General features: G+C 38.0%; 1 protein-coding gene and 1 non-coding gene across 5 annotated transcripts; both read left to right on the forward strand.

The window, feature by feature from the left end:
- The first annotated feature begins 2398 nt into the window (after positions 1 to 2398).
- On the forward strand, positions 2399 to 24166 carry LOC101524463 (cytochrome P450 2C18-like). Of its 4 annotated transcripts, none has more exons than XM_004580024.4 (9): positions 2399 to 2566; positions 10290 to 10452; positions 10645 to 10794; positions 12222 to 12382; positions 14163 to 14339; positions 15989 to 16130; positions 19538 to 19725; positions 23193 to 23334; positions 23985 to 24166. In XM_004580024.4, exons 1-9 carry the CDS (start codon positions 2399 to 2401, stop codon positions 24164 to 24166), a joined length of 1473 nt encoding a protein of 490 aa, XP_004580081.2. The 4 variants fall into 4 exon arrangements, with proteins under 4 accessions (XP_004580081.2, XP_058528016.1, XP_004580082.2 ...); XM_058672033.1 differs by having other exon boundaries at positions 10645 to 10793; positions 12251 to 12382; XM_004580025.4 differs by lacking the exon at positions 14163 to 14339.
- Positions 21447 to 21551, forward strand: LOC118759476 (U6 spliceosomal RNA). The gene has a single exon (XR_004996210.2). It is a non-coding gene; the product is annotated as a U6 spliceosomal RNA (small nuclear RNA).
- Positions 24167 to 25588: the final 1422 nt, after the last annotated feature.

Consider the following 25588-nt stretch of genomic DNA (forward strand, 5'->3'; position numbering starts at 1 on the left):
ATGAAGAATGGAGAATGATATTTGTTCCCCACCTTTTCTAGAATTCAATGACTCAAATATTTTCAGAGATAAATAGGGGTGCATAAAAATTTGGATAGATAGGGCCCAGTGGTGTGGCCTAGTGGCTAAAGTACTCGTCTTAAATGCCCCGGGATCCCATATGGCCGCCGGTTCTAATCCCAGCAGCTCCACTTCCCATCCAGCTCCCTGTCTGTGGCCTGGGAAAGCAGTCAAGGACAGTCGAATGCTTTGGGACCCTGCACCCACGTGAGAGACCCAGAAGAGGTTTCTGGTTCCCAGCTTCAGATCAGCGCAGCACTGGCCATTGCGGCTCACTTGGGGAGTGAAACATCGGACGGAAAATCTTCCTCTCTGTCTCTCCTCTCTGTATATCTGACTTTGTAATAAAATAAATAAATCTTTAAAAAATTTTCGGATAGATACACATACTAATTTTCAACCATTTTACTTCATTTTAGCAGTTTTTCTTTAAGGCATAGAAAGCTGAACAATGGCACTACACAATGAGTATTATATGATGACATTCTAAGTCCCAACTCTACAACCTGCTGTGTCTCTAATTCCCTGAGTTCATAGGTGCACGCACACACCTACGGAGGCCTGAGACGGAGGTAGAGGTGGAAGGGATAACAGTAGACCTGGAAGAAAAGATGTAGGACCAGGAACATAAGATATATGCAGTTGTAAGCCATGAGTATTTCAATATTTAGGACAATAATACTCTAAGAAATATATTGAATTCTCTTTGTGTTTTGACCACATTTATACTATTGTTCCTAAGGTTTGCATCTCTTTTGTTTTTACTACAATTAATGAAAAATTGTAACTTTTACACATCTTTGCCTACTGTAATTTCTTTTATACCGGTAGATTCTTGAGGCTGAGTGCCAGTGAACATAATTTGGGATTTGAAAGTAGCTGCTTAGAAATGCATGGGAGAAGAGCTTGAAAAGAGATCAGAATGTGAAGCTTGTCATTCCTTTATTGGCATATAAACTTATGTATGCATTTATTCAATATCTTGATATTTAAGAGATGTTGTTTGATCCACATGTCTCCTTTCTCCTTGTCTCCTGATTGTCTAACTTCTGGTAAGCAACTCTGACTGGTGCAATGTGAGTCAGATAAAGCGATGTTGTGTTTCTCAATTTTGCTTGTTTTACTTGGCATTATGTCAAGCAAACTATGTTGCAAATCATGGAACTCATTCTCTTCATGCCTGAATACTACTCCATTATACATATAGTTCACGTTTTGTTTTCCATTTTTCCATTGAAGCCCACCAAGTTTGATTCCATTTTTGGCCATTATGATTAATATTTCCAAGAACATTGGAATGTAGGGATCACTTCAAAGGATTGGTTTCCCTTTGCCTAAACTATCAATGAAGGATTTGTTAAGTGAACATTCTTGTCTAGCTCCAAGTCTTTTTCTTTAAATCATTATTTATTTTATTACAAAATCAGATATACAGAGAGGAGGAGAGACAGAGAGGAAGATCTTCCATCCGATGATTCACTCCCCAAATGAGCCGCAATGGCCGGTGTGCGCCGATCCAAAGCCGGGAACCAGGAACCTATTCCAGGTCTCCCACGTGGGTTGCAGGGTCCCAAAGCATTCGGCCATCCTTCACTGCTTTCCCAGGCCACAAGCAGGGAGCTGGATGGGAAATGGAGCTGCCGGGATTAGAACCAGCGGCCACGCCACCGGTCCTAGCTCCAAGTTTTAAAAGAGGTGTTTTCAATCTTTTTTACATTTAGTATGAGGTTTTTTTATATCAGGTTGTCATTCACAGGCTTTCTCATGTGGATAACTTTCTTTGCTTATTTACTTTGAATTTTATTGTACAAATCAGGTTACTGCATTCAAATAGCATGAGTATAACCATTTTCACTATTTTACAATTGTACAAAACAAGGGAAAATTATTGCATTTCTTGTAATGGTCAAAATGTTCAATGTGTCATGGGATTATGTAGCTACAATGGTGTTACAATCAAACTTCTCTTACCTCCATTTGATTTAACTAAAACTGTAATTAGTAACAAAATTGCTGAATGTGAAAGACATTAATGGAAAGAAACTGCTTTTTATGGCACAGTATCAGTTAATACTGGGTCTGTGTCACACACAGGGAGATCTGAGTTAGTTCTAGGCTCCTGGTTTTATCTTGGCCCAATCTTGATTTTGGAGGTATCTGAGGAGGTATCTTTCTCAATGAACAAAGTCCACTCAGAAAAGATTAGAGCTGACCTACCAGATTAATTAATCATTTAGTATGTCAGTGGCACACACACACACACACACTGAGCTAGCAGGGAGGATTTTAAAAGCCTCAATCTTCAGCTCCTCACTGTCTCAGGGGAACAGCAGCTCCAATGGACCCAGCTGTGGCCCTGGTGCTCAGTATCTCCTGCCTGCTTCTCTTTTCACTCTGGAGATGGAGCACCACCAGGCAGAAGCTCCCTCCTGGCCCCACGCCTCTTCCAATTATTGGAAACATCCTGCAGATGGATTTGAAGGACATAAGCAAGTCCTTGACCAAAGTAAGTACCCATGATGCTCCTCTGGTGGCTTGCAAAGGGTAAGTAAATATGAATTGACTTTGAAGTTAAAATAAATTCTTGGAGGCAAATAACTAAGATGTTTTTATGTAGGAAATAGCTCCTATGGAGTATGATGGTTCAATTGCCCCCTTTTTTCCTCATTGTTATCACTAGTGGCCCGAGATAACACATTTTGAAAAAGGAGAAATATTTCAGTTGTCATTTGGTAGGATCAAAACACTAAAGTGATTAATTTCATGAGATCAATCTATAAACAGCTATACAGGAATGACAAGAAGTGTAGAAACTCAAGAGTTCACTTAAGAACCTACAACAGCACAGTGAATCAAAAAAAAAAAACACTAGTGAATTATTCAAAGTCACAGGAAGAGCAGTTTTATTTTTGCATAAATATTTCCATTCTTATTTTCATCCCTTTGGAAGATCATTGACCAAGATCAAGTGTTATTCACCCAGAGAAGCAAGAGTGATTCAATACACACACACACACACACACACATATGCAGAAAAATCAAATGTTAGCAGACTGGACAATAAATTTTATATGATTATCAGAAAAGATATCTGAGAAAATTGTTCATTCTTGCATGAAAACCATTCCCAGTAGAATAGGCACAGAAATGATGTGCCTCAACATAGTAAGTACGTATATGACAGGTCTAACATCATGCTCAGGGCTGAAAACGTGGAAGATTTTCCTCTAAGTACAAACACAAGACTGCCCACTCTTGCTAGTTCTAATCAACTTCAGACTAGACCCAAGGCAAAGACATTAGACAATAGAAAATCCTGAAGGACATCCCAATTGGGAAACATATGACATAGTCTGTACTGGCAGAGGACACTACCCTACACAGAGAAAACCCTAAAGAATCCACCGGAACTGTTCAAACTAGCCAATGAATTACGCAAAGTTGCAGACTCCAAAATCAACATAGAAACTTCAGTTGTGTTTTAGTCAAGAAAACTCTGAAATGCATAGCAATACAACAAGACTGGACAGCATGCTACTAGATAAACAGCAAAGAAGAATTCAAGTGGTAAATAAAAACAATTACTTGAAATGAAAGAAAATGGAAACACAACATTTCAAACTTCTGAACAACAACAAAAGCAATGCTCACAGGAAGGTTGATAGGGATGAGTGCCAACATTTAAAACACTTTTTTCCAAAATATCAGATAAAGATATCAGGACCTAAAATGGCAAGAACAAGTCAAATCCATTGTTAATAAAAGAGAAGAAATAATGAAATTAAAAATAAATAATCAAATAGGAAAAAGCTATATAAAAGATTAATGAAACAAAGAGCTAGTTATTAAAAGAAAATTATAAAACTTATGCCCAACTATTCACAAAGGAGAAAGCCATAAGCTCATGAAATCAGATACGAAACAGATGTGACACTTCCTACCACAAAAAAAAGAATAAATATGAATTATAAAAAAGAACTATTCATCAACAAATTCGAAAATCTAGAAGAATTGATACATTACTGAATTCATAAAATTCCTCAGCATTGAGTCATGACAAACAAAATCTGACTAGAACAGTAACAAAGGTTGAGAGTGAATCACCAATAACAGGCCTCCAGCTAAGAGGGCTTCGCTCATGAATTCTGTCAAACTTTTCAGAAATAATTCTGTTCTATTCATCTTAAATTATTCAAAAAGTATGGAAGGGAAAGAATCCTCCTACATTCATTCTCTGAGGACAGCATAGGTCAACGCCAAAACCAAACTAACATGCAAGAAAAAGTAGAATTACGGGATAAAATCGCTGAAGAACATCTCTGAAGACTATAATATTAAACAAAGTACTATCAAATCCAGGGGCTGGCCTATACAATAGCATATCAAGCTGCCACTTGCATACCAACATCAAATATTGCCACTTATTTCCATTCTACTTGCTTCAATTCTAATCCAACAAAATGTTAATAGCCCGGAATTTCAGCATAGTTTATCCCAATTATTTGGGCTGCTGTCATTCCTGAGGTAGACCCTGAGGAAGTGTTGGCTCCTGACTTTCATCTGGACCCTGCTCTGACTGTTGCAGCCATTTGGAGAGAGAATCATTCAAGAGAGATAAAATCAGCATTTAACAGTTACTTGTACTTCCCTGCCTATTTCACATAGATTTCCAATAGTCACACTAGAAGGGTGATCCACTGTATTCTTTCTAGGTTTTCTGTCCATAGAGAACTGCCTGCCTTACACAGATCAGTTCCTGTCCCTTGTCACCAAGCTGAGTTCTGTGTTTGAGTGAGGAAACGAGCAATGTGCCTGCCTCTTCATGGGACTTACTAACACCTTTCCTCTCACCGACGTTCTACACTGGATTAGAAATCAGTGCTCACAGAGACTGTCTCAACACATCTTGTAACAGAATTGATGTTGTTTTATTTGGGTTCATTGATGCTAACTTTGGCTATTGACTGTGCCTGCTGGTCTCTCTGGAAGTTACATAGACAGCTTTGTTTGAACCTACCAAATATGTTTTCAATTTTTTGGTTGTGAGCTGAAAGAGAGAGAGAGAGCAATCTTATCTGTTGTTTCAGTCCCCAAAACATCCTTAATGCCCCATACTAGGCCAGGTTCAAAGCTAGGTTTAAGAACATGATCCAGGTCTCACAACTGAATGACAAGAATCTGATTAAGTAGTCACCCCAGAATCTTTCCAAGAGACACAATAGCAAGATGCTGGATCCAGGACCATAGCTTAGTTTTGTTGGGAACATCTTAACCACTAAGCTAAATACCCACTTGATTCATAGCATGCTTATTTTTCAAGATTTATTTATCTTTATTGGAAAGTGAAATTTAGAGAAAAGGAGACACAGAGATTAGCAAAGACAAGCAAAGAAAAAAAAGATTAGCAAAGAAAAGCATGAGAAAAAACAACAAGAAAATGTATCGATAATAAGAACACATTGTAAGAATCTAAAAGGTTACCTCTTCTTGCTGAATGGATCCTTTGATGATTAACAGTGTCCTTCTTTGTGTCTCTTAATATTTTTCACATCAAAATCTATATTATTTTATATAAAAATGGCTACACAAGCTAATTTTTCCTTTCCATTAGCCTGGAATATCTTTTTCAATCCTTTCACTTTTGGTTTCCACGTGTCTTTACTGGTGAGATGTGTCTCCTGTAGGCAACAGATAGTTGGGTTTTGTTTTTTGATACTGTCCACGAAATTATGATGCATGATTGATAAGTTTAAGCCATTTGCATTCAGAGCTAATATGGATAGGTGGTCACTTGATCCTGTCATTTTAGCAATGGGTTGTTCATTGCTTCATTTCATCTTCTGTTGGTATATTATTGGAAAGTTCTGCACCTTTGCCTTTGGTTTTGGTAGGTGCTATTCTTTTTCTTTGTCAACAGAACATCTTTGAGTATCATTTGTAGGACAGCTCTGGAGGTGGCATATTCTTGAAGCTTGTTTTTAGTATTAAAGAATTTTCTTTGATTTTGTAAGACAAGGAAAAGTTTATTGGGTATGTTATTCTGGGCTGACAATCTTTTCATTTTGGAATCTGGAATATGTCACTCCATTTCCTTCTGATTCATAGAGATTATTCTGAGAAGTCAGCAGTGAGTCTGACTGGGGTTCCCCTATATGTCAATTAATTTTTCATGTACATATTTAAAGATTTTTTTCCTTGCAACCATTTGGGGAGAACTTGATTATCACGTGTTGTGGCAAAAATTGCCTTTGGTCAACTGATATAGAGCTGTATGGTTGTTCTGTATTTTGTTTCCCAATTCTTTCTCCAGATTAGGTAAGTGTTTCTTTATTTTTCCATTAAATACATTTTTTAACCCAGCTTCTCTTTCTGTACCTTCTGGAATTCCCTTGACTCCTATATTTGGCCTTTTGATAGTGTCCCTCAATTCTTGAATACTTTTCTTAGTTTGACTCAGTTCTTATTTCAACTTTTTGGTTATTTAATCACTCTTAAAGTAAATAGCTTTCAAGTCTGAGATTTTGTCTTCTGCTTCATTCATTCAATTGTTGAGGCTTTCCACTGAATTGTTCATTTGCTCCATTGTGTCCTTCATTTCTAATATAGCTGCTTGATTTTGTTTCAGTGTTGCTATTTCCTGTGTTACATATTCCTTAAATTCCTTGAACTCTTGAGTGTATGCCTTATTGTTGTTAGGTTTTATAACAAGATTTGCAATTTTTATTTTTATTTTAAATTCTTTATCCCCCACTTCCTTGTTCTTTTCTCAGATAGCTCTGAGATGGACAAAGGCTTTTGTTCCTTTGAAGGTAGGGCCTCAGTAGCATTCATTGAGCCCCTGTGTCTTCTTTTGTTCTTGGTCATTGCTATTCTGGTTAGCAGATTGTTCCCCTTAGGACAGGTTTCTGAGCTGTGTTGTCCACTGGTCTACAGGTTAATTTTACTGATTACATTTGGTACTTGGTTCTTCAATTGAAGACAGTTGTTCCACTCCCTCCAGCAAGTTTCAGTCCTGGGATCTTCATGCTACAGTCCACCAATGTCCCCCTAGTGCCAGCTCCCAGTACCACTTTCCATCCCCTGTCATCCCATGCGGTGGCCACATGTTTGCCTGCATGACCTTTCTCCCACTCCCAGTTTGAGCAGTGCCCAGGATCAGGGAGATGCCAGCTGCCCTAAATTACTGAATTGTCAGTAACGCTGGTCTATCTGAGCCAATTCTGGGTGGAACCCATAGGATGCTAGGTCAATGCTATTTTCCCAGTTTCACAAGTACAATGTGTTGAGCTGGAAGTGAGTTTTCTCCAAGCTCAGTGCCTATGCATCTTACCCTAATTCCTTCAGCCCCCACTGTCTTTTCCACAGTTCAAAATATCACATGATGCAGCACTGGTGGAGGTCAGAGCTTGCTATCCATGAGGTCTGAGTGCTACCCAGACCTTTCTTGGGTGGCACCTGTAGGATTCCAAGTCAGTACTGTTTTCCTTGGGGGTGGCCAGTGCAATGCAACAAGCTGGGATTGAGCAGCTCCTGGAATAACAGATCACTGTTGTCCCTCCAGCCCCATAAACTTTGCCTCAATACACAAATGGCAACTTATGTGATAGTGGTGTGGATCTGATCCATGAAATCATCCCTGTTCCTGGACCCGCCTGTTTTGGCTCTGCCACTTGGCTTCTATTTGTGCTTGAATCAAGCAAATCAGCAGGTCTATGCCTGGGGTGAAATGCCCTTCCAACTTCCCTGCTGGTGTATCTCCAATCACTAATTACTGACCACCACTGGAGTTTCTGGTCACTGTGAAACCACTACGCTGTCTCTGCTGCTTCCCCTGCTCCGTTGGGCTCCAGGTGTCCCTCAGCCATTGGTCTGTCCTCTCCTATTTCCCAGGATCACAGCCGCTCTGCTTCATCATGGCTAACGTTTCTGTCTTGTTAGATCGACTCTTAACCTATTCTGCCATCTTCTTTAACCAATTTAAAATTATTTTAAAATAATATTCAAACAGTGTCATAATGCAAATTATATTTCAAAATTCTAAAAAAGGTTCAAAGAATTTTCCCACTCTCCCTCCTCTTCTATTATCCTAGGCCTCAAACAATCAATTATTTACCTCTGGTCTCTCCATAATTTCTATTTCTGAATTTTAAAATATCTGGCCATCTAGTTTTAATTTACATCCTTTGAACAATACTTTCACCTCCCACTCCTATCTATCTGTCCGGGCCTCTCATTACACTCTACATCTCTGATATTCATAGAATCTGAAATAAATTATTCAGAAGAAAACAAGGAAGATAGCTCTCTGACCTTGTATCAGCAAAGCACTTTTATATCTGATATTAGAAAGATAAGAGATTAAAACAAAAATGAGCATAGTTAACTACTTCAAGGATAACATTTTATGCACAAAAGGGAAACAATTTACAAAACGAAAAAGCTATTCTAAGGAATAGGAGAAAATCAAAGGTACATAGAGTTAATATTCAACAAGTTAACTCTTTAGCAAAAATCAAATGAACCACTTAAAATGCACAAATACTTGGAGTTTGACTTTTTTTAAAAGGAGACATAGAAATTGACAAGAAGAATAAGAAAGCATTCACACCACATCTAGAATCAAGGAAATGAATATATAAAGCAAAATGTTGTATCACCCCATGTCGTCGACTATGGTCAATTACCATAAAATTAAAAAAGAATTGCTAACAAGTGTTATAGGAAAGGGAACTCTGTTTTTAAAGATGTATATATCCATTTGAAAGACAGAGTTAGAAAGAATTGTTGAAGAGCCAAAGACTGATTTTCCACTCACTTTTTCACTCTCCAAATACCAACAATGTCCAGACCTGGGAAGCCAGGGACTCCCACACGGGGTGTAGGTACCCAAGCACTTGAGCCATTCTCCGACGTGCAGGAGCCAGAACATGGACTGACACATGTATCAGAGGTTTGCAGGCCAGATGACAGCTTGACGTCAATACATGCTTGAGCCTTTATGAAAAAAAAATAATAAAAACAGAACACCATTCAATCCAGTATCCCCTCTAAAGTGTACATATCCCAAGAATGTGAAATCTCATAAAATAGCAATATTTCTATTTTCATTGTTAGATCATTTATAAGTAGTCAAGACATGAAAGCAAGCAAGAAGCACATTAATGGATCAATACACAAAGCAAATAAGTATACATACAAAATAGAATTTTATTCTTCTTTGGATGAGTAAGAGGTAGCTAGATAAAGACCAAATGTCAGTGTTTTATCAATAAATAATAGTGAATGAAACATCCTAAGTTCTCCAAGGACTAGAGCTCAAGCATTCTTGAGACACACAAAAATGTAGCTGTATGACAGGACATTTTTGCTAATTAGCTTGATGTGACAATCACTCTGAAATGCATGCATTCATTCCCCAAAATCACACTATATGGCTGAAATATATTACTTCCAATCATGACTCAATACAGCTGTTTCTCAGGGGCAAAAAGCAATCACTGAGTACTGAGGACCAGCATAAATCAGTAAAATTTTCATCATTCAAGCTCCAGTGGGTGATGACAGTATCTTATTGGACTCTTCAAACTGCTACTGCCTGCCTCCTGCAAATACACAGAGAAATTATGCTTCCGTGAGATGTCCCAGGTCTGACATTGCCTCTAGTACTTGCTGTCTTTCTGAGCTGTTTATGCCATGTATTCTCAGAATGGAGTAATCATTAGAATTCTTAAAGGCACATTTTTAAAGACACATTTATTCTTAGTATTTTTATCATGCTAATAGACCAGAACCAATCTGGGATGAACTGTGTTACTGATTGTGAAGCAATCACTAGCACATTGCACATCTCTGTGTGACACTGGCATCACAAATTGCTCAAAAACTGAAAGCGAACAAATTTTAATCTGCTGCAAATGCGGGAAAATGCTGCTTTTTGGTTTGTAATTTTCTGACTTTATTTCCATTATTTCCAAACATGATATATAAACCTGATTAATGTGCTGAGGTGAGGATTAATTACATTGTTGCCCAAAATACTGATTTTTCAAGGAATTTTTTAGATTAAACAGCAACTATAATAATCACCATCACATGTATGAATATAATTCAGAAATATTTGAAACTTTACCTGAAAAAAATTAAATATTTAGGATTTAAAATCTGAGTAATGAACTCGATGTAAACAAAATAATGTCTTCTTTATGTAAAATTTCCATCTTCTTTTTCAGTTCTCCAAAGCCTATGGCCCCGTGTTCACCCTGTATTTTGGCACAAAGCCCACTGTGATATTACACGGATATGAAGCAGTGAAGGAGGCCCTGGTTGATCATGGAGACGAGTTTTCTGGGAGAGGCAGTTTCCCATTGTTTGAAAGAATCAACAAAGGACATGGTGAGTGTATGCACCTGTGTGCGTGTTCAAGTGTGTACCTGGTCAACCAGCGGTTGGTAATGAAGAGGGGAGGATGGAAAGCAGAGACCTGAGGAGCTCTGTGAGAGAGCCTATGCCATGCATGTGACTGCTCCCTGTCATCTGCCTCCTCCTAGCCTGGTATTCTCTTACTCACTGTTCTCCCACTGGCAGGAATCGGGATGAGTAATGGAAAGCCGTGGAAGGAGATGCGGCGCTTCTCTCTCATGACCCTGCGCAATTTCGGGATGGGGAAGAGGAGCATAGAGGAGCGAGTTCAAGAGGAGGCCCGCTGCCTTGTGGAGGAGCTGAGGAAAACCAACGGTGGGTGACATTGCTCTGCCCTGCTAACCAGACATCAGGATCTACCTGCAAGGGGTGCACCAAGTTTTCCCTAGGTTCACAATTACCCTTCATCTCCTTAGCTAAAATAAACCTTTGCTATCAATCTTGGAACTCTGCAATGTTTAATGCACACTATCATAAAAGTAAGGTGCTCAGCAGGCTTGATGCTACTCATTGCGCTTTCATTTACTCATTTTTTCTTTAAAGAATTCTTATTCTTAAAATACGTAGAGGGGAACTGCATTGTAGTGCATCATATTATTCTACTAGTTGTGACACCCACATTGTTTATCAGAGTGTCACCTCAAGTTCAGCTGCTCCTCTTCATGTCAGATTCTCACTGCGTCTGGGAGACAGTGGATGATGGTTCAAGTATGTAGGTCTCTGCCACCATGTGACAGAAGCTGAAGAATGGTCCTGGCTCATGAATCATATTGGCCACATTTGATTATCACAATCTGTTGGCATGAGAAGGGTTGTTTTATCACTTTCTTATAACTTCAATATATATCTGAAAGGAACAACAGAGAGAGAGTGAGGGAGCAGAAATTTTTCATTTCCTAGTTCACCCCAAAATGTTTGTAGCAGCCAAGTCTGGGCCAGGCAAAATCCAAAACCTAGGAATTTCATCCTGGATTCTCACGTGGGTCGTAGGGACTCAAGTATTTGGACCATCCTTTGCTGCCTTTCCAGGAACATTTGCAGGGAATTGGAGTCAAAGGTAAGCAGTCAGGACTCAAACCAGTACCCCAATTTGAAAGGAGGGATTTAACCCACTGCACCACAACTTGAGCCCTTAAAAATTATCCTCTTAAACTTTTTCGATTTCCACCCAAACACAGAACACTTTGAACTAAAATATAATATTTAATTTGTTATTTGTTGCACATTAGAGTTAGTGGTGCATTAAACCTGTGGTAACAAGGTCAATTTGAATATACTTTTACAGCAGTTAGAAGAAGGAAAACAACAGATAGGAGGGGAGGAGAGGATTGGGAACTGAGAAAAGGGAAGGGAAGGGAAAGGAAAGAAAAGAAATGGAAGGCAGGGGAAAACTGAGGGAAATAGGGAAAGAAGAATGGTTATCATCTTAGAATTGTATCTATTAGGTGTAAGAAATCAATACTCTAATAATTTTTACAACAAATTTTAGAATTTATTAAATATTTAACACAGATTGTGTGTTTGTATGGAATATCAGGTAACCAATATTAGAAAAATTGTAGTATGCAAATGAAGTTAAAGTCAAAAGACATGCTAATTTTATGAATGGTGGTTTTTCTCCACTTAACAGACTTTTTGTGTAAATAATAACATTTGTAAAAGTATCCTTTCCTGCTGTCTCAAAGATGAAGGCTTTACTATGTATAGTCTAATGCTACTTTTAAACTCTGTTATTTTCTCAGCTTCTCCTTGTGATCCTACCTTTATCCTGGGCTGTGCTCCCTGCAATGTGATCTGCTCCGTTATTTTCCAGAAACGTTTTGAATATTCAGATCAAAATTTTATCCACTTTCTGAAGCTTTTGACTGAGGCCTTCACTATTCTAGGCTCCCCATGGATTCAGGTGAGATCATGATCCTTTCTTCATAAGAAATCATCAATCGTACTTACTGATCATGCTAAGTAAGAGACCCACGCTATGAAATGTCATCACAGTCTTGCACAGAGCTCTCGTTGTCAATTAAATCAGAAACAGAGCTGAGACCTTGATCTGAACACCAGGAAATCAGTGGTCAGATAACAAGCTGTTCAATCCCACTGTCTCCTTGACCGGTGGTGGCTATACCAAGCTCTTGGGCCAATTTTCAGGTAGACATTGGCTGACTTGACAAATGCAAGGACGTCACATTCAAGCTTATGCAGAGTTTAGGGGAGGATAACATCCACCACCAGGATTGTACCACAATGACCTTTAGAATTTTCTATACCACGCTTGGAAGATATCATGGGTTAAGAAATCAAGGAGGGAGGATGTTCACAGCCACATACACTGCCAGAAAGCTGTGAACAGATTTGCAAGTTTGATGCCTCAATCTGAATGCCAACAAATAGGCTATGTAACAAGAGCCATAAAAATGGGCACAGTGTGGTAGCCTAGCAGCTAAAGTCCTCGCCTTGCACACAGCGGGATTCCATAAGGGGTCCATTTCTAGTCCCATGTGGGTGCCGGTTCCAATTCTGGTGGCCCCGCATCCCGTCCAGCTCCCTGCTTGTGACCTCTGAAGGCAGTCAAGGACAGACCAAAGTCTTAGGACGCTGTGCCCAAGTGGGAGACCTGGAAGAGGCTCCAGTGTCCTTGCTTCAGATTGGCTCAATTCTGGTGGTGGCAGCCGCTTGGAGAGTGAATGAGTGGAAAAAGATCTTCCTCTCTGCTGTGATCCTCTCTGTATATAACTGACTTTCCAATAGAAGAAAAATAAAAGAATCTTTAAAAAATATGGAGTCATGGGTCTGGCACTATTGTATAGCGGTGAAAGTCCTTGCCTTGAACGAGCCAGGATCCCATATGGGCGCCAGTTCTAATCCCGCAGCCCCGCTTCCCATCCAGCTCCCTGCTTGTGGCCTGGGAATGCAATCAAGGACAACCCAAAACTTTGGGACCCTGCACCCACATGGGAAACCTAGAAGAAGCTCCTGGCTCCTGGCTTCGGATTGGCTCAGCTCCAGCCCTTGCGGCAGCTTGGGGAGTAAAGCATCGAAAGGCAGATCTTCCTCACTGTCTCTCCTCTTGTATTTCCACCTTTCCAATAAAAACATAAATTAATGCTTTTTTAAAAAGTATGGATCTGTAAAGAAATGTGATTGTTTTCCTATGCTGAGCTATTACTCTACTTTCTTTCTTTAAAAAAAAAAATCCTTGTAGGATCTTAGAAAAGCCACAAAAATGCTTATTTCCACTGTCAGTAAGAACATAAAATGTTCCAGTGAATACATTCATGGAATTTTCAAACTCCCGTGTCCTAAAGTAATCATTCTACACTAGAGGCATAAGTAATAAACAGTGGATAAACATCATACTCATGGTTTGACTGCCCAACTTCCTAAACATCGGTTGTCATCTGAAAGTGCATTTATTTACTTACTTACTTATAAAATTCTTCTTTGAGCATGTTACATGGCTATCACATTTAAATCTTTGGTCAGATTTTTTTCCAGAACTAATTCCTTAAGAGACTTGCTGTCAATGTATAGTAAAGGAAAAAAACATAGTGTATCTCAAAGTGAACATTGTATAATTTTTACTGTTACACCGGAAGTTTTCAAACTGCACTTGAAATAAAGTCTGGATGTCTTTTGTAAATGTTTCATTTGGTTAAAAAATTTCTTTTTTTCTTGCTTTTTAGGTCTGCACTAATTTTCCAGCTCTCATTGACTACCTTCCAGGGAGCCATAATAAATTTATTAAAAATATGTGTTTTATCCAGAATTTCATTTTGGAAAAAATAAAAGAACACCAACAATCACTAGATGTGAATAATCCTCGGGACTTTATTGATTGTTTCCTGATCAAAATGGAACAGGTAAAATATGAACAGCAGCTCAAATAGTTGATTGCTTTGTGCATGTATGATGCATCTGATGATCTACTTGGCATGGGTGCAAGAAAAACAAGAATTCCTTTAAAAAAAACACTTGAGCACTTTGTGTGTTTTTCGATCTGTATCAGATCCCTATTTCTTACCACAAATAGAAGTCACCTCAAAATTGATCGAAGATCTCAGTGTTGAATCTCAGAATATGAAGTTACTGGAAGAAGATGAAGGAAAACACTCCAAGACATTGGTGTAGTGGATGACCTGACTTCTTGGATACAGCTTGCAAAGCACAGGCAACAAAAGTCAAAAGGACAAATGGGAATATACACACAGAAGCTTCAACACAGAAAAGAAACAATAGATAGAATGACAGAATTCAACAGAATGGAAGAAAATATTTGTAAGCTACCTAACAAAGGATTAATATCTAGAACATTCCAGAAACTAAAACATTCAAGAGCACAGAACCTCAATAGACAATTCTCAAAAGAAAAAGAAAAATTGGCAACAAATATATGAGAAAATATTTAGCTTCACTGTCCATGAAGGAAATGTAAATCTAAACCACAATGAGATAACACCTCATTGCTGTCAGAACAGCTTGGGCAACGTTGGTGGGAATGTAAAGTGTTGTGACCACTATGGAAAACTGTATGCAGACATCTTTAAAAACTAAAATTGATTTCTGATTGCAACCACCAAGCACACTAGTTGATACATAACAAAACATATGAACATGTTATATCTCATTGTTACTGAAATTAAGTCCTTGTTGTTGGCATTATCGTTTCAAATAATCTCCTCAACTCTAAATCAACTGTTTTTTTTTCTTTTCTATGGCTTATCATCTCTTTTTCTCCAATTTAATCCCACATTGGCAGTTTGTGCTCCTATTACACGGGTTTGCAGTGCTCTTCAGCATAAATATTTCTGATTCATCTTGAACTTTTCTAGGTGAACTTGACTGGGGTCTCACATTCCAAAAAATTTCAGATTCACCTTCAGTGCATGGGAAAGCCTGATCCAAGTAATTCTTTTCCAGAAGAAAACCACACTCTCTTGATAGAAGATTATTAATCCCTTTATAACAATTACTTATCTTTATATATCGCTTCTAATTAGGACTCCAACTAACCCACAAAAATCCAATCACAAATGGCCTTAAGTGGTATGCTTGTTCATCTTGCAAAAAAAGAAGTCTTGTGGAGGCTAGTGTGGTCCTAGTGCACTAATTCTGCCCCATCACAGGTTCATTCACTTCCACTTGCTACCATCACACTTTGCATGCCAACTTTCACCTTACATCCTACTCTCAGGTGCTGTTTCACTTGTCTACACCTTCACATCTGCATGTTTGAAGAAAACAAGAAGTGATACTAATTGCTTGTAAACCATGAGCAAAAAATATAACCCATTTAACAGGCAGCTACAAGGAGGATGGTGATGAGTATTTTTAGGCAAGCAAGAACAGGTCACCTGTACTGCAGTCCATGATGTCACATAGATGTCTTCCCTACCATTTCTTCCCCTGTTTTTGATGTTGGTTTTACTTTACAAACTCAATTATTTTGTGCTTACTGGAACCTATATGTTAGAAATTAATTCATCAAATAATTTTATCAATTCATTCCTAGGAAAAACATAATGAGCAATCTGAATTTACTCTGGAAAACCTGAAAATTGCTGCATTTGATTTGTTTATTGGTGGGACAGATAGCATCAGCAGCACCGTGAGATATGGACTACTCCTCCTACTGAAGCACCCTGAGGTCACAGGTATGAATAACATAGGAAGTTGAAGTTTACAGTCTGTTCTGAAATGATGAGAGGGAAATAATTGATTCCCTACTGTGAGTCATTTTCAGTTTATTGAATTATTCCACATTTTATTATGAAATTTAATTGCATTCAGAGTTTTGACTGGAGAGTCAAGATGGCAAAATTCATAAAGCCACATTTACATAGATGAAGAAACATTAGCCAGGGTGAAGCTGAGAGGCCACATTCCAGGAAATAGCAAAGGACAAACAGAAACAGAGGAGCACATGGAGACTGATGGACACAGAAAAGCAGCGGAGACAATGGTGTGGTGTTGCAGTGACCTGACATGCCAAAGGCATTCAGCAAGTGGCAATCTGAACTACACTGGCACCAGGAACTCCACCAACACCTTTTAAGTTCCACCCGAAATACGTGCAGGTAACAAGCAGATCAGAAACTCCACCAATGGCACATTGGGTCCCATTTTGTAGGGTGTGCAAAAGGCGTTGAGACTACAGGGACAACAGTTAGCTGCACAGGCGCTGAATTGGAAGCAGATACATCGAGCTCAGTACGTTGCACTGGTCCCACATCAAAACTAATACTGACTTTGGCATCTTGCAACTCAAAATGTGCCTGGGTGGCCTATAGACCTTATGGTCATCAGGTTCTGGCAAGATCAGCACTGCCAACAACCTAGCTATTCAGGACACCTGGTGTCTCCTTAATCCCAGGAACTATGAAAACTGGAACTTGGAGAAACAGTGCACAGATAACGGTGCAACAACAGTGTGGGATCACGAGAAGTACCATGCTGGGTTGCTGCTGGGCTACGGAGACCATGGTGGAAGTCTAACGTAAGAACCCAGATCTGAAACTCGCTGTAGAGAGTGGAAAAAGTGACTGCAAACAAAGAACTGTGTACAAACTACAATCAGTAAAATCAAATTGCAGGGACACAGCTTGAAAACTTGAATCTATTAAACAAAACTACAATGACCAAGAGCAAAGGAAGAGACAAAGGCACAATGAATATTACTAAAGACTCCTCTGTAAAGCAGCAAAAGCCTTTGCCAACCTCAGAGTTAACTGCGAAGACATCGAGAAAATGGGGAATAAAGAAATCAAAACACTGTGTAAAATTTCATATCAATAATGAGAAGCACATGCAAGAATTTAAGGAAATAAAACACTGAAACAAAACCAAGCCAAATTATTGGAAGTTAAGGATATAATAAAGCAAATTCAGTGGAAATTTTCAATAATAAAATGAAGGAAGCAGAAGAAAGAATCTCAGAATTGGAACATGTTTCCTGTCATAAAGGGGAAACAATCAAACGGTTAAAAGCAGACCTGGGTCAAGCTAAAAAAAGCATTCAAGAATTAAGAGAGACTATTAAATGGGCAAATTAAGAGTTACGGGAGTTCCAGAAGGCACAGAAAGAGAAGCTGGGTTTAAAAAAATGTGTTTAATTAAATAATAAATGAAAGCTTCCCTAATCTGGAGAGAGAGAATTTGGAAACAACATCCAGGAGGGTCACTGAACTCCAAACAGTGTTGACCAAAAGCAACTTCACTACGACACATGATAATTAAGCTCTCTTCAATCGAACATAAGGAAAAGATCCTAAACATGCTCATGACATATAGAAGAACGGCAATCACACTAACAACCGACCTCTCGCAAAAATCTACAAGCCAAGAGAGGATGCAGCAACATATTCCAGACTCTAAAAGCAAAACATTGTTGACCCAGAATAAGGTACCCAGCAAAGTTTTCCTTTATCTTTCAAAATAAAATAAAATTCTTCCACAACAAAGAAAAATTAAAAGAATATGCCTCTTCCAGACCTACCCTACAAGTGATACTTAAAGATGCTCTCTTAACAGACAAGAGGACTGGCATCCATCAAAACCAAAGGCAAATGCAAGGAACATCCCAATAAAATAACAACAGAAGACTAAATCAATGAACAACCCATTGCTAATGACAACAACAACTACCACGTATTTATATTAAGCCTGAATATAATGGCTTAAACTCATCCATCAAATATCATAGATTAATGAACTGGATTAAAAACACAAAGCTCATCTATTTGTTGCCTACAGGAGATACATTTCACCATCAAACATAAGTGGAAACTACATCTCATGGATTTGGATGTTTTTTGATTTAGTTTCATTTCTTCAAAACATGTTATTTTTTTCTGATCAAATTATTCAATGTTTCATAGATCATACAGTAACATCATTTTCTTCAAGAAAGTTCTTTTTTTTCATTTCTTCAGTAACACATTAGTCATTCAGCGGCATGTTATTTAACTTTGTGGCACTGTAAGTCTTATATTTTCTTGCTGTTGTTGATTTTGTTTTGTGGTGTTTCATTTAAGGGAATGTACAGTAACTCTGTAATGGAGACTTTCATATCCAGTGGCATGCTGTTTAAATTATGGCATTGTAAATTTCTGTTTTTCTTCCTGTTGTTTATTTTCTTTGTGGCTTTTCACTTGAGAAGATTTATAGTGATTTTGTGGTGGAGACTGATATGTGCAGATATGAGGATATGGTGCAGTGTGCATATCTACTTCTGCATCGAGGATGGACTCCCAGTGAAAATGTTTGCAAGTGTTTTGGCAATAGAATGCTTGATTATCTGTCATTGTCCAGGCCCACAATGATGGACTTATGGCTGTTTATTAGGAACTATGCCACTGTAATGATATGGGAGAACTCTGTGAGGCACATGGGGCATTAGGAGAGGGGATAAGGGACATCCCACGGCCTATGAAATGGATCATAAAATGATAATAATATCATAATTATATTAATAAAAAAGAGTTTATGGAAAAAAGAATTTTGATCAATGTTGGGTTTTGTATGTGTTCTAAGCATGTTTAAGGAAACCTACACTAATATATCATATTTGAGATATTAAGAGTATTCAATGTATTTGGACACTAATGCCATGTTTAACTTAGAATGGCTTCGTTAAGGCATAACTCATTGTAAGATGAGAAGCATCTATAGGGAATCACCAGTAAAATCTAACTTTAAAATATCCTATATTATTTTTTTATAAAATATTATGCATTCCTGCTTCTTCTCTGCAATGCTAATAGTTTCTGGAAAATGTGATAAATATTACATTCATATTTTTAAACAAATACCATCGGGAACTTGCTAGTTGCCATGAATGCCAATTGACTGATATGTACAAATGTACCATAGTGCCTGGCTTGTGTGAGAGTCACATATCTCCATTTTATGGCAATTACTTTATCTATTTCAGTATATTGGGAACATGTAATTCAAATCTAAATGCCTTTTGGATAATCCCATGTTTCTTGTAGCTCTAACATATTCTGTCAACTATGCCAGTTTTCTCTTTCCTATCAGTTCCTTCTTATTTTTGTAACAGTCAAGCTCCAGCAGGAGATTGAGCGTGTGATTGGCAGAAACCGGAGCCCCTGCATGCAGGACAGGAGCCACATGCCCTACACGGACGCTGTCATACATGAGATTTTGAGATTCATTAACATGGGTCCCACTAACGCACCCCGCGCAGTGACGCATGACGTTAAATTCAGAAACTACCTTATCCCCAAGGTAAAATTGTTTCTCTCACACTGCACCTCCACATTCTCGAGCTTCCTAAACTCACATTATCAGTCCATTATTTCCCAGCACAACAAGGGAAGAACAAATCACATAAATGTGGCAGCCTGATAAACTTAGCACTATTTCCAAAATAACTCTATAACGGCTAAAATTTGTATCAAAAAAGCAATAAAAATTAAAATGTAATTATTTTCATGAATGAAAAATAAGAATTTATTATTTTCTGGAATGTGAGTCTACCAAGTTTGTTCCACTTTTATGTGATTATTGGGCTATTATCAGCTCTGTACATTTCCAAATATATATTGGTGTCCTAAAATTTTGGAAGGTGACTCTAATCTATAGCAAAACTTAGAATGGTGATCCTAACTTCTTCAATATTTCAGTACATGAGCATTGTATAGCTTTCCATCTTTTGCGGACTTTATCATTACAATTAGGTACACACATTTTATAGGGCTTCTTCCTGTTAATTAATATTTGTGTTCATACTATCAATAATAAAATATTAAATACTTTTTCCATTTCTTGATTTTTACTAGACAGAATGTATTTACATTTTGTTTTGATTCTTTCTTTTTACAATTTGCTAAACTCATCAATTAGTGCTAAAAGTTGTTTAAAATTGAAGTTTCTTCTGTGTGTCATCCTGCTAATGAGGTCGATATCTGTTTTATTCCTTATTTTCTATCTCATGGCTTAATTTCCCGTTATGACATTTTCCCCAGCAACGTTTTCTATCAAGTGTTGAGCAGAAGCTGTGGAGGTAGACATCTTTCTCTCTCTGAGAGAGTTTAATACCAGGCTATGAAGTGTAACTGCTCCTCTTCATTTCAATGTATGAGAGATGTTTCCTTTCCTCAATCTTTGTATGATGTCTTGTGATCAATGTATGTACAGTACAATTAAACAAATTCCATTGATATACACATATATTTGGCATCACTTTGTCCACTAAATATGCAGATCATATCTTCTCACCATGTAAAGGATGCCCGTATCTATATTTGTGAGAAGTCATTCTCTAATATTTCTACATTGAAATATTCATGTCAAATTTCTGATGTCAAAGTAACATTGATCTTCATCGAATGAGGTGAGATACTGTCTGTTTCGGTCTATTTTTATTATATCCCTCGATTTTCACTCTAATTTAGTGAATAGTAAGTAGTAGCTCTGGAGTTTCTTCCTCAATATTGTGTTTTAATACAAGTCAGAATTCTTCCTGACTCTATTACTAACTACTTGGTAAATACAACAAGGATCAGATCGGGCTCATCTACTCCTTCATCCACTGCATCAGCTCTGGGGACCTGCTCAGGGAAGCACTGCAGGAGATAGACAAATTGCAGAATGTTTTCTGTGAAAAGTAATAAGCTTCAGCATATATATATATTTTTTTCCAGCCAATATTCAGTTTCACCATACTTACACAAAACTGTTTTAACTTCTGTGTAAATGAATGTAGATACAATGTCCCAACTGTCAGATAAACTGAAATTTAAAATTTAATACTCCATGTGTCATAAAGCAGTATTACTTTTTATGATTTTTCTATATTAAATTCATAACTAGAGACTTACCAAACCCTGTGGCAAGCTGAATTAGCTGGGGCTGTGATTAAGTTATGACTGCTTGGAGATAGTTGAGTTCAATACAGTGATGGAAATGCTCAACACTTGTATTGTCCTATAAGAAGTAATTAACACTGTTCACTTTGGCAACACATACACAAAGCTGGAACTATACAGAGAAGATTACCATGGCCCCTAGACAAAGATGACATGCAAATTCATGAAGCGTTTCATGTAAAAAAAAAAGAGAGATAATTAACCAGAGCTGACTGCTGAATTCCTGTGATTTCATTAGTGAATGTATATTAGTGAATTGTATTCATTTGCAATCATTTAATAAGATCAATCTTCAGTATAAATAAATTTATAGACACGTGGCTACTCTAACTTAGACCAGACATATGTTTTTCCCTAAATCTATTTAGAAAGCCTTTATTACTTCAAGTATTAAAAACTATGTACAAGTTTGTCATGAGCTAATTGGGTGACTAAAACTTGACTTGAATTAAAGGGCAGCATCGATGTACTCATTTATGCAAAATTGTTTGAATATTTATATACTTTTCTAAAACTATGAGTGTATTTGAGTAGATCCCAGCATCCTGCAGTATGTGAGAGTATCATAAATTCTAGTGTTTATTTCCAATCACCTGTTAAAATATTAAAGTCCTGAAAATGCAAATACACTGAGTATATGAATTTTCACTGAAGAGATTGAATACTTCTATCTCTAAGAAGATAAATGCTCAGATTTGGGAACTAAAGCAGAGCAAATGCAACGTAGCAAAATAGCTCACTAAAAATGACTTTGAGATGCCAGATTAAAATGAATTGGGAATGAATAATTTGTGCTATATCATAAATGGCTTATATCACAAGATCTTTAATTTGTGGGGGTGACCTTTTTCTATATTTTTTAATCTCTTTAATGTTTATTTGGAAGCAGATTTACAGAGAGGAGAGATCTTCCTTCCACTGGTTTACCCCAAAAGGTCACAACAGTTGAAACCAGCTGATTCAAAGCCAGAAGCTTCTCAGGGGCTACCACATTGGTTCAGGTGCCCATGGTCCAGGATCGTCCTCTGCTGTCCTCCCAGGGCAAACGCATGGAGCTGAATGGGAAGAAGATGTAGCCAGGACTAGAAGTGGTGCCCACATGCAATGCCAGCACCAACAGGCAGAGAATTCGTCTGCTGAGCCATCATGCTGACCCCAAGACCTACACATCTTTTTGCTTAAGTTCATCTGGAAAAAAAAAACGTTCATCAAAACTCAATTTTATTGCACTTTTAAACTATATGTTATCAGGGCCGGTGCCATGGATTCCCAGGCTAATTCTCCACACTCTGCTGCCACATGAGTTCTGGTTCATGTCCCGGTTTCTCCACTACTCATCCATCTCTCAACTTCTGGCCTGGCGAAGCAGTGAAGGATAGCCCATGTCCTTAGGACCCTGCACACATGTGGGAGACCTAAAAGAAGCTCCTGGATCCTGGTTTCAAATCAGTTCAACCCCAGCTTTTGCAGCCATTTGGAGAGTCAACCAGCAGATGAAAAATAGTTTTCTGCCTCTCCTTCTGTAAATCTGCCTTTAATTATTTGAAATATCTAATAGGAAGGTCAATTCTTTTCCTTTGGTTCAGCATTTTCTCAACCTAAAAATCAAAGAAATGAAAAAAAATTCAAAGGTGAGATTAAAACCCCATCTTTTGATTCATGCAGCATATTCCCTTTACTTTAATAGATCCAGTCTGATGTTTTAAAATGTTTATTAAATAACTTCTCATCCTATCTATAAAAAAAAGAAATGAAAATCAATTAAACACCCCTCTCAGCTCCTTAATGTCAGTATACCCCTTTAACTATGACTGTTCGTTCCAGGGTACGACCGTATTACCATCACTGACATCAGCGCTACATGATGACAAACAGTTTCCCAACCCAGAGAGGTTTGACCCTGGACACTTCCTGGACAAGAATGGAAACTTTAAAAAGACTGACTACTTCCTGGCTTTCTCAACAGGTAAGAGAAACTCCATTTTTCAGAGGTCAAGATTCACTTCATGGAGGCTTTTGATCTTGATCATGCCTGTTCCAGGCCCTGGCAACCTGCTGTCTGTGAATGATCACAAACAGCTCAGTGCTCTGGCGCCTTCCCTGCTCATGATGTGTCCTCATTTGGAGGCTGACTTCTGCTCTATCCACAGTAAGACAGGTAGAGGAAGAGTTGAATTCTGCCTCTCAATGCATCACTGTATCACCAACACTACTCCTTCACCACCTAGAAACAAAATAATGATTCAAGAATCTATGTCTAACTGCTAACTAAAACCAGAAACAGTAAAGATCATGGAATAGAATACCTGAGAGTGAACAGGGAACATAAGCAATCAGGGTGTGCATCTACAAAAAGGATTGAAGGAAGATCCACACAGAGCAGACATTCCATAAATTTTGTTATCCAATAATTCCTGTTAACAAAGCTATGAGGTATGTATAATGCATTTCCATCCACTTATCCATCAATAACATCAACCATCCTTCCAATCACCTTTCATATTCACTTGGAAACCGTTCATTCAATAATCCATCACTTGATAATGGTACATTCTTCCTGTGCCAAAAGGAACATCATAGTCAAGGAGTATCTGTCCTCTGTGTTGTTGCTTTCAGGAAAACGAGTTTGTGTGGGAGAGGGCCTGGCCCGCATGGAGCTGTTTTTGCTGCTCACCACCATCTTACAGAACTTCAAGCTGAAACCTCTGGTTGAACCAAAGGACATCAGTATCACCCCAGTTTTTGGTGGAATGTCTTCTGTGCCACCGCCATACCAGCTCTGCTTCATTCCCATCTGAAGAAGGGATGTTGTCCTGGCTGCATCTGAGCTGTTGTCAACCACTCCTCCTGCTGGGCATCTTTCAGCTCCTTCTCTCTCTACTAGGGATGCCTCTATAACTCACTACCCCACATCTTATCCTTTCAGCATGCATTAACCATCCAACTTCCTCATTCTTCAATTTCCCCAAATGAATTTGGCAACTGTATCTTTTATACCCATGTGATCTATTACTATGGTGTCTCCAAACCAGACCAAAACTTGGAAACTTCTTTTAGTGGGAAATGAAGCAGAGAAAAACAAACACTAAATGATCTCAGTTACATATAGGATCTTGCGGTTTGGATTCATGGAAGTAGAAGTCACAATGCAATTAATTAGAAGGTAGTGGGGGTGAGGTGAATGAGGAGAGAAGAGTTAGTTGTTCACTAAAACCTACAAAATTATTACTTTGATAAGAGGAATAATTTCTAATAATGTTTTCTACAATGTGATGATTATAACTACTAATAATGGATTGTATATTTCAAAACTACTGAAACTGTTTTTCAGTAACATTTTCCTCACATGCAAAGAACAAGTATGTGGGATAATGACTCTATTAATTAATATGCTTTTGTTATTCTGCAGTGCTTACATGTGTCACAGCTTCAGCTTTTACCCTATTAATGCTTGCCATTATTGTCTTATCAATGAACATGGAAATTGATTAAAAATAAAGCATTTAAATTAAGACTAAAGTATGTTTTAAACTCTGGGAAATGAGCATAATTTAATACACTAATGTTGATGAATGTATGGACAGTCAGACTGGTACATTGACATAAAGTCAATTTCTCAATAACTCATCTGATACTTAATGAAACTTCCATCTCCCCTGCATCACCACCTCCCTGATTACTGAATTCTTGATTCTGACAGCACTGTTTTTGAACTTGCATGGCACTATTTTATACATATTCTGATAAAACAGTAATATAGTGTGGGCATTTGTGCTAATGTCAATTATTTTTGCTAAAACGTATCCCAAAATAGTGGCTTAAATAAAGTGGCTTATACTATGAAGAAGACATATACATTCTCACAATTCTGATTTAGAATATCATATATTCAGCTAAGATCTCGGTGTCAGCAGTGGGGATACTTCCAGAATCTTAGCACAGAAATCCATTCACTTGATTTTCAGGGTGCTAGGGACCCTGGTTCCTTTTTGTTCCATCTCAACCTCCGTCATCACATCTCTGCACATGTCTATCCTCTAATTTTCCTAATACAAAGTCTTTTGCTACTGTTTTGGGTCAATATGAATAATTTTATATAATCTAGCCCTCTTGTGATCCTTAACAGTGTCATATCTGTGGTGTGCTCTTTATCATGTGAAATAATGAAATCGACGATTCAGATACCAAGGATTAACTTGGGACCATTTAAGGTCATTATT

This window comes from Ochotona princeps, chromosome 13 (assembly GCF_030435755.1).
Source record: "Ochotona princeps isolate mOchPri1 chromosome 13, mOchPri1.hap1, whole genome shotgun sequence".
In the NCBI taxonomy this organism is placed as follows: domain Eukaryota; kingdom Metazoa; phylum Chordata; class Mammalia; order Lagomorpha; family Ochotonidae; genus Ochotona; species Ochotona princeps.

What these genes read in the sequence shown, in the direction of transcription:
- LOC101524463 (XM_004580024.4), top strand. Translation starts at nt 2,399, where the DNA reads ATGGACCCAGCTGTGGCCCTGGTGCTCAGTATCTCCTGCCTGCTTCTC. An exon ending in GGAGCTGAGGAAAACCAACG is followed by an intron (nt 10,795 to 12,221) that starts GTGGGTGACATT and finishes TTATTTTCTCAG; the next exon opens with CTTCTCCTTGTGATCCTACC. An exon ending in TCCTGATCAAAATGGAACAG is followed by an intron (nt 14,340 to 15,988) that starts GTAAAATATGAA and finishes ATTCATTCCTAG; the next exon opens with GAAAAACATAATGAGCAATC.